The sequence below is a fragment of the Diadema antillarum genome, unplaced genomic scaffold (assembly GCF_040938485.1).
Source record: "Diadema antillarum isolate AM-2024a unplaced genomic scaffold, OU_Dant_1.0 scf00000071, whole genome shotgun sequence".
NCBI classification, from domain to species: domain Eukaryota; kingdom Metazoa; phylum Echinodermata; class Echinoidea; order Diadematoida; family Diadematidae; genus Diadema; species Diadema antillarum.
In genome coordinates, this window is record NW_027270960.1 from 12,003,737 (window position 1) to 12,014,162 (window position 10,426).

The window sequence follows — 10,426 nt, forward strand, 5'->3', positions numbered from 1 at the left end:
CTATGATTTAAAAAGGCATGGATGGTATGAAATGAAACGAATGTTAAAGAAATCATTTCTTCACGCTTTATCCAAAAATTTATTGTGTTCTCATTAAAACAAAAAACAAAAAACAAAACCCACATATCATAATGTCTTATATTTCTGCCAAGAATTATCTTTCACCCACCATAACATTTTTGGTACATCAAAGTGACATAATGTACCATGAAAGTCATCTAAACCTTGAATTCTACTCAAGGCATTTCTACGTAGTACAAACCCTGTGAAGTGGTCTCTTTTTAAATGCCTTTCAAGAAATGGACAAGTGATATGCACCCTTCTAAGTTCACCTTTGTGATTTGTACAAAAAAGTGATTGGTATTACCCACATACATCATGCTACACAAATACAGCAAAACATTATTTCTGCCACAGTGTCACAGCAGATTTCAAGTAGACAGACATCCTACTTACCGTGTGTGAGAGCTAAGCAGTGGCTGTCCCCACACGCCATGTCTACTATTCTGGTAAACTGCAAGTCTTCAATAAGCTTCGGCCTCAGCGAAATGGCTTCTGATGAGCCACAGCCCAGACATGCACCATGGCCCCAAGCAAATACCTGAAAAAGCAAGCAAAATCACAGTGGTATGAATAGTAGGCCTACTGGGGTATATCTAACAGTAAGGAATACACCTAAATTTGCTGCACTTTATGCTAGATATTGTGTAATCAATCTAAAAATAGAAAGAACTCTATCAATTGCACCATCTGCCATACAATATATTGTCCTTGCAGAGTACACTGTTCAAAGTTCCAGGCAAGGTACTAAATTTCTTGGTGGGTCTAAAGAATCTGCAAAGAACAACTTTAACACAAGTTCCCGCAGAAAACATAGTTTTGTTGCTATAAATCCTGTACTGTGATGATTCTCAGAGTGATCATACACTTCCTCATTTTCAGTTTTTGCAGTATTATGACTGAACACTACATTTCATACTACAATACTCTAAAGTACTATTCACTATGAACTGTGAAGATATAGATTCACAAGTGATAATCCTTTGATACTTTTGCTCTACCAAATATCTCTTCTTTCAATGACAAAGTACTATTGAAGAAAAAAAAAGGTAATTTGAGAATAGTATCATCACCATCATCATAACCACCATCACTATCACAAGCTAATGTTTCCTGAATCAAGACTAACCTGGCCAGTAGACGTCAGGGCAAGAGATGATTGGCTGCCACAGCCGACTTTCTTGATGAATAGACCAATCAGAGATTCAATGATCTTTGGTTTGTACACTCTGTTTGTGTCCCCATGACCTAGCTTGCCTAGTATTCCAAAGACAAATGAGCATACAAAACAAAATGAAACATGTTATTGATAAATTCATCTTTTACATATAGTGTAAATTGGCAATATATTAGTTTCAACACAAAAATAATTTTCTTCTGGGCCAATATGAAAACATAATTGCGGTGTCCATGCAAGTTTGATTATTTGTGGCAATAACAACTTTGATATATGCACAATTATCAGACGTCTCTGTAGCAAATGCAATGTTTGATTACGACGGCTGCTATTAGAAAGGAGAGACAAAAGCAAAAGCCACTGTAAAGGGTGCATGAAAGCACCGACAAAAATTTGGAAGGAAACCATGATATGCCCTTTCATATCAATACAACCGTGTAATTTGATCTAGCTTGCTCTGCCCCTTTAAAACCAAAGCCTGACCTGTTTACAGTGATATCTCTAAAATCAATACATTCCAATGTCAATACATTCCAGGATCAATACATTCCAATGTCAGGTGCAAAGAGTACATTCGCTGAACAGGTGCATCTGCCCTCACAAAGGAGTTGCATACAAGACAAATACATTTCATGTCCCATGATCAATAAAATTGATTTTCTACCTGTCAATCAAAACTCATAATAGGTGCATTATACATCATAGTCCCCCATCTTTTCAAAATTTGAATGTGAGGTCAAAGGTCAGACTCACCGTTGTCTCCACCACCAAATGACCAGACGGTGCGACAATCCTGGGACACGGCAATAGTGTGGGAGCTCCCACAAACCACCTTACCAACGTTACTGATGTCCTTGACAAGGGTGGGGACGTTCCTGCTGTTACTATCCCCATGACCTGATAAACACAAACACGAATACCTCTCATGAAAGAAAGCTGCCTCACATGCTGCGAATGGTGGAATTAAGAATTGCCCTTTTTATCTTAAAATCTCAACATCTTTACTAAATTTTGACATTAGTGCACGGGTATGAACAAGACTTATTCTTCTTCCATATCAACATTACTTACAACATCCTGATATATTCCTGAGCAGGATCTTTGGATTCAAAGAAATGTCTGCAACATTGGTATGCTGCAGCTTGAATCCATGCAGGAGCTTTGGATGACATTCATGCAACAGATTTAGACATAAGTTAACACCCACATGAAATGTTAGAAAATTGCACTAACAGATTCCTTCACACGATAAAATAGAAGCTGACTATTCGAAATTAACGAAAATATGAAAAAAGAGCTAATTGTGTAAGAAAACTTGGGGCATTTTACAGACTGCCCATGCCCATACTTTATTCATGAGGGTGGTTTTTCTTTTTGTTTGTTTGGGTTTTTTTTTTGCTTTTACTACATGGCAAAGTATGTTTACATTGAGATGCATGATGAGGCACAAGATTTGACATTATATGTGTTTCCATGATTGACACTCATTTTTACCCACCTAGCCTTCCATAGTCCCCCTCTCCCCAGGTGTAGAGCTGACCGTCGTCCGTCACACAGGCACTGTGGCGGTAGCCGGCCGAGATGCAGACGATCACCTTGCCGGTCAGCACCCCAGTGATGAGCTTGGGGTACTTCTGGGTCAGCGTGTTGCCGTGGCCCAGCTTGCCGTAGTCACCGTCCCCCCAGCTGAAGACTTGACCCTCAGAAGTCAGGGCCAGGGTGTGGCCGTCTGACCCCTAGGGGGTGATGAGTGGAAGAAAGGTCACAAAGGATCATTTTATGGGAGGGGAGCAAAGGCCTTGGGGCAATATTTGAGGGCAACTGTCCTGCAGTGATAGTCTGGGCAGAAGTCATCATGGACACAGTTGTCCAGGGACTAGTTGTCCTACAACCATCACGATCATCATATATTCACGCTATACACAAAACAATACTGGTCTGGTCGATGCTGCTGCAAAGTTTAAGCTAGAGCTAGCCTGGCTTAAATAACATACATGAATCTCTTGACCCCAAAAGTTCTAGCTGAATATGAATATCAGTTACTTACATTATGAAACCTGTAAGCAAGCATATTAACCATTTGAGAAATGCTTGCAATACCTTTGCAACTTCTGGAAACCTCAGTCCTGAAAAATTTAGACATCTGGAAGCATGACATTCAACTCTTTATTCAACTTAATGATTCTTGCTTCGAGTTGATTTTATTTCAACTGATTAACAAATGGCCCTTCATCAACGTAAACACACACTGATTATTCTGTGTTTTAGTAGCAGCATGTAGCCAAGATAAAAATCATGGGTAGACTTGAACCAACAATCTCCTGATTGCTAGACAGGTGTCATATCTACCAACCTATTCCAAGGTTTTTGTTTTAGTTTTTTATTTCTTTTGGTTTGTGTGTGTGTGTGTGTGTGTGTGTGTGTGTGTGTGCGTGTGTCTGTTCTCATAACTTACCTTTGATGATGATATCCTTGTGATGATGTTGTTATCAAAGTTGAGTTTCTTGAGTTGGGTCTGGTTATTGGAGTCACCTAGACCCAGCCTTCCATAGCTGCCCTTCCCACAAGCTCTTACAGACCCATCGGAGGAGATGACAAAGGTACAGTACTGTCCAGCTTCAATCTGATCACAGAATAAAAAGATATTAGTGGCTGCTCAAGTTTAGGTTCAGGTTCACGTGATCCAGGAAGTAGAAGTCCACTTTTTTTCGTTTTTTTTTCAAACCAACGGCCTGTATACTAGAAGGTGATCTTGGCAGATTGGTGATATAAACACATTTCAAAACATCATTGCATTTATCTACTCACAGATAGGCGATTGTAGTCTCAAATGCATTTCAGATCAATTTTTGAATGGCATTTCAAATCGGCATTTCTACACATGGTTGCTATTAACTACCGCCTGAAACTGCCTCAAACACATTTAGGATCGTGACTCTGCCTCAGAAAATTTTTGATAAATGAACCCATAGTCATTTGCACAGTCTATAACACTTTACAAGACACAATTTTTCCACACTCCACTAGATTCACGCCGTCATGTTTCATTCTTCCAATCTATTTCTGATTGGAGCGTGTCTCCCATGCATATATTATCTACATTTGCATGAACTTTGGTTTTATATAAGTTCTGTTTTTAACATCAACAACATATTATCTAAGAAGGGAGAATCCATGAGGCTACGTGCCAAGTGGAAGACTGGCTAGACCTCCAGCTTACATGGCGTAACATACTGCTGTTGGGGCAACAAAACTTGAATCTAAAAAATGTCAAATGTTTTAGAGAGTGAAAACACATGGCAACCAAAGCACTGTAACAAATGTGATTGCCTTTCCTTTGACATGAAGTAGTGGATTCACTTTTCTAGTAAGACAGCAAGATTTGGATGGGACATCTCATAACTGATTATAATTCTGATAATTAATAAAAAAAAATTGCACTAAAATCTAGGATTCAAGGTCTTGCAACCCCAGCAATGATATACCAGAAGAAGGGAAACTAAGGCAAAAAATCTGGCATTGTTCAGCTTGAAATGAAAATGTAGTGATAGCTGCTTGATTAGTAAAACTCCTCCAACCTAACCTGTTGGCTCTGAGCGAATGAGATTGCCATCTTGGGAAGCAGGATCTTTTCCTGACTACCCTCCGCCAATTGGTGGCTGCTGTTGCTGCCCCACACAAAGACCTCGCTGTTCTCTGAGACAACCAGGCTGTTTGGCTTCTTGTCCTCTGGGCTGATACAGGTGCGGGCGTACTCTGTGGCCAGCCTGGCTACCTATAGGGACAGTTACCAGAATGCAATCATTTGAATCAAACCATTCAACGGTTTGACGAGTAAGTGAAATCTTTAAAACTAATGGGAGAGAAAATTATCATGTTTTAAAACAAAACATTCTCTGCCATGTTAAAATGGTCTCTTTGCATTTATGATGCCACACACAAACATGCACACAGACATCTACATGTACCTCCTCCATTACAAACAATAACCTCCACAAAGTAAGATGTAAATCATAACTACATGAACAGCCAATGGGCTTACTTCAAACAAAAGATCCAGCTACATTATGGAATGTTGGCCCATGATATTTTGCATTGTTTTTTATGTGCCAAGTCTTGGACATATATATCACTCTAATTACCCCAACATGATATAACAAAAGCAATTACTCATGTTAAAAACTAGCGTATCAATTGTGACATATCATAGTGTATTTTGCTTTTTTTTTCAATTATGCTAAGTCTTTGAGTACATATATGTATCTCTTTATCTAATCATCTTGAAGTACGTGGAAGAGCAAAGGCAACTTTTAATTTCACAAACTATTAATTGTAATATGGTGCACATATTATAAGGAAATGAAATGTTGACATACAATGTAAAAAGCCTCCTGCTAGCCAAAGAGTTAGATGCCCCTAAGGGCCTATAGCCTCACCTCTTCAATCAGACACAGTGCAGCCTGGTAGAGTGGACATAGTCCCCTTGTACTCTGCATCTCAGCAAGGACTGAGCCCCTCTCAGCAGCTGACCCCTTACATTTCACAAAAGATAATACCAGTCAGCATAATGTACTTACATATTTACAATATGCATACTGTAAAAGTGACAATTTTCAAAAGTGTGAAAATTTTCGCGCATTTTGCACGACATGAAACTGGAGTGAAAATAAGAGCAAGCAAATTTTTGGACTGTTATTTGTATGTTATATTATCTCATACACTGTAGCTTGATTCCACAGGATAAAAAATCTGAGAAATTCATCTTACCTGGGCAAGGAAGAAAAATAACCTATGAAAAAAAAAAAAAAGATTCTCCCTTTCCAGTACTTCTTAAGGTGAATAACTATACATCAATCAGTCAAGAAAATGTCTTTCTACATTCATCCTTTTGTTTTCTGAAATTAGGTTTGGATAAAAATGTACAAATAAAATATCACCGTAAACAGGACAATGACTCTACACAGTGATGTAAATTGGTTCAATTCTCTCTTTCTCCGAAGTGACAACTTTCTGTATCATCACTCATAACAACTGCTAATATGATATATTTTGCTGTTTTTATTCTAGTGAATTTTGCAAGTCAAATGATATTCCCCAAATTAAAAACTTATTTGTCCTGAGAAAGGATAATACTTTACTTCTCATATTGTCACAGTGGTTAATTGCAAATTCCACCCATTGCGAAATTGTCCAGCACATCCCGACTTGTGAAATATAATACTCGCGAAAACATAGAGTATATCAAATCCTAAATTTGAGGAAGTGTACATGAACTACTTATGAATTCAATTCTTTATCAATTCACTTTTTCAGATAGTATAAACTTTGATTGATTTAGTAACCACTATTTGAGCATCTCAAATCTCTACTAAAACTTCCCACTCTCCAAAAGAATAAATCCACTTTGAACTTACTGTAGCCTTTCTCATCTGTCCCAGAACAGACATGAAGTAGTCAAAAGAGATGCCACTGTTCTGTTCAGGTCCACCCTGTCCCTGCACCATGCCCTGGGTCACTGCTGCTGTAGATGCCCCAAGGGCCATCTCCACCCAGTCTAAAAGGTGCTGTAAGGACCCTCGCTGGCCTGCTAGTCCTAGCACCAGCTCACACGCCACCCTCTTCCCTGTCAGATCCGCACAAGAGGTAGGCATTGTTACTGACTTGAGGAACCCTGTGACTTGCTTCAGGCATTCAGTGCCAAGGGGTGGAATCTTGCTCTCATTGGCCAGAGAGAGGGGAGGCAGGGACACAACGACATCCTTGGCCGTCTGTAGCACATCGTTACAGATGTTTGGTGCCCCCGTGGAAGGCGGCTGATTCCAGTTCTGTCGTAGCAGAGCGAAGAGGAGGCTAAGGCTCGTCCGAACACCCATCTCAATCAGGGCGTCTGTGCCAAAGCGGGCCCACTGCCCGGACGACTTCTCCTCCACCGTGCGGGAGTGCGCCTGCTGCATCTTCTGCTGCTGCTTCACCTTCTCAAAGTCGTGGAACTTGTTGGACACGGAGTGGAAGATCCTACGCAGGATCAGCAGTCGCTTCCTCAGCGTGGCAGAGAAGGGTGAGTCTGTACAGACGGTCCTGGCCAGGCTCAGCTGGGTACCCAACAGCTGCTCCAGGAAGTGTTCCTGCTCTTCGATGGACGGAATCTCCCTCTCAAAGTCCGGCAGCTGAGGGCCCTGCAGGTGCAGGGTCTGGCGGGGCGCCCCCACCACCTCCTTGTTGTTGACAAGGCGGCCATAGAGCTCCAACACGCCATCCCTGCTGGCAATCTTGCCCCAGTCCTCGGCGACCCATGAGGCATTCATGTGTTCCATCCATTTTAACTTCACTGCTAAGTTTGCCATCAGGATGCTTGCCACTTACACAATGACACACAATCATTCAGATGTTATGCAGCCTGGGTTAAAGAAAAGAAAGCCACAACAATTATGAGATGGAAAAGAAAACATCTATCCCCCACCACATTAACACATCGACCTGTTTAAATACAAAGCAAAATGTGACTTTTAAACACCTGCTGTACATTTTTTTTTTTGAGAAGTGTGGCAGCATAAAGTGTGCATATCCCAGAAATGGTCTACACTGAAAGCCACACATCTGAGAGAAAATGTGAATGCAAGTTGCAGTATCAAAACTCACATCATAATAGTCATGCATACTGCAGAACATACAACTTTACACATTATGAACTATCATTGTCATGACATACATGTACTGTATACGCCGAATATTTCGCGAGGTTTTTGAATTTCGCGAATTTCACGAGTCAAGTGCTATTCGCGAAATTAAAGACACATGAAAATATTGACTCTGATCCCGATTTGTCGATGTGACATACGCGTGTACTTCTCCGTTCAGTACACGACTCCACCATCGCGAATTTACCCACTCGCGAAATCATCGGGAATTCCCGGTTCGCGAAAATTTAGACTCGCAAAATATATGGCATTTATATACAGTAGTCCCATAGCCATACATAATTATGTGTGTTGGTTCAGCATGTGATTGGCTATGGCTGGGTTGGACAAACCGTGATTTGGTTGTGATGGTGTATTAATTACAGACCGCACCCCAAGTTGAATACTGCTTTCTTTCTGCAAATTAATAATAGCAAAAGCCAGTGAATTATCATTATCATTACCAGTACATACAGTAGGTACGTAACTGTCTATCTGGTAGGGTACTGATCTGGTAGTGGTAGCTGTTCTTCCCTCATTTGCCATTGGTTTCTTCCTTTCAATACCACAAACAAACAAAAGGGTTGCGGTAACAACCATGTGCACCCTGTCCAGCAGCAGACATACAGACCACACACTGACACTCACTTGATTCCATGATAACAAACATTGATGGTATTAAAAGATGGCAATGCCAATGGCCAATGCAATGACCTGTCAGTGCCAAAACAATTAAATTAATGTCGATAGATAGACTCATTCAAGTAACTTAGACTAGATCTAGAGTTCTAACATTCTCTACTCTAGATTTCTACTTACACTAGATATCTTCTTCTTCTTCTTCTTTAATCTTCAAAGGGCTATATAATGCAGCCTATCACGGAGATGAATATGACTTGTGTGCACGATAAGAGAAGGGGTGTGGACTTAATCACAAGGTGTGATTTTAAGGTGGGTCATTAAATAAAAGTTCCTTGAACTGTTCAAGTGAGTCTGCACAAGCTACAGAGCTAGTTTTTGTTCCACTCATGTTCAGCTCATCGCTCAGGTAGATATCTAGACCAATTAACTTACAACATTGCAAAAATTACAACTCTACATAGTCACAGTGCAACGAAAAATATCAAGCTAGAATATAAACCTTTCGCCAACCTCTGTGCTCTACCTAAAATATGAAGTGCAGCACTGATATAATGCACTAGGGACTAAGGTTGCACGCACACAGCTCACACCACAGTGCAGTTTACCATTGCAATCCATTCATTCCTGCATGCATGGAGCCAACAGTGAACATGATGAACGGACGCTCACCGCTGCACTGAATGAATGGGTTGATTTTTATACGGGAAATACCTTAAAAGAATATTCACAAACCTCTTTTTTCTGCAGTGAAAAGTGATCTTCTTTCGGACGTCAAGACATTTCATTGACAGACGCTGGAAGTAGTTCAGCTCTAACGCTAGATAACGTTAGCAAGCTAACTCGACTGTAAGGTGAAAGCCTTGTCCATACGCCGGTTTCGTGCGAGAACACTAGCTTACGTATTGCAAGTTGTAATTTCTGGGTTCACGTTCCCGGGTTCGGTTGTCTGTCGTACGCTATCGCGGTCGCATCGGCATGAGTCGGGGTGTCATAATAGACCTCACCTCCCTGAACTGTGTAACCGAGAAGTGAAGCATCATGGTGTAGAATCTACGGACACTGTAGATGAATATACGATTAATATTAAATAATGATGATAACATTTGAGCTTTGAAGAGCATCATCTACAAAAGCACATCGGTTTGGGTAGATCATGTTTTTGTATCAGTCTTCTCATCAAGCACTTAGAAAACATTATCAATTTGAGTTAAAAAACATCTTGAATTAGTTTCGCGTTCCGTAGACATTTGCGGTTCGTATTTTTATATTTTTCTTCCCCTTTTGTGTGTGTGTGTGTGTGTGTGGGGGGGGGTGGGGTGGGGGTGGGGGGGGGGAGGGAATGTCGTTGCAGGCACTGGCAACTGACTCGACATTACCAGGCGGAATGTTCACAAATAGGAGTAGGTCTATGTAGGCCCTATAGGCTTACTAAATCCTTGTACAGTTGTGACATTATGTTCGTGATTTGATAGATGTATAGGGCCTATATTTTTTATGTCTCCGTCACGAAGTTTCGCCCCGGAAGCATTGTGTATTCGAGTTATCCGTTGTCATCTGCAGTCATCCGTCCCTCTTTAACCCTATTAAGCCCAAGCTATTTTGACCCCTCGCAGGCCCAAGGGGGGGGGGGGGGGGGGGCACATTGTGTGTACATGGTATCATCATCATATAGTATTTGGTACATGGGTATAGAGTAACTCATGCTCTTCATGACCGTACATTTGAATTTCTCAAGGTCACCCATGGAGGGCGCTATTTACCAATATATAAAGAAATACATAGGAAATATGCTAAAAACGTGATTTTTCAGTATAATTTTTTATCCCCATTATATATGTCTTATTATAGACCAATCATGTTCATATTTGCC

The 10,426-nt window shown here is 40.7% G+C and overlaps 1 protein-coding gene across 1 annotated transcript in view; it reads right to left on the reverse strand.

Annotated features, from left to right (window-relative positions):
* The window catches only part of LOC139717095 (probable E3 ubiquitin-protein ligase HERC1), a 78,479-nt gene extending 69,059 nt beyond the window's left edge, over positions 1–9,420 (reverse strand). The window contains 9 exon segments of the mRNA XM_071628601.1: positions 457–601; positions 1,190–1,317; positions 1,991–2,134; positions 2,736–2,973; positions 3,693–3,860; positions 4,821–5,012; positions 5,674–5,769; positions 6,652–7,634; positions 9,289–9,420. Coding sequence (XP_071484702.1) covers positions 457–601; positions 1,190–1,317; positions 1,991–2,134; positions 2,736–2,973; positions 3,693–3,860; positions 4,821–5,012; positions 5,674–5,769; positions 6,652–7,581 — 2,041 coding nt within the window. The 5' untranslated portion in view covers positions 7,582–7,634; positions 9,289–9,420.
* Positions 9,421–10,426: the final 1,006 nt, after the last annotated feature.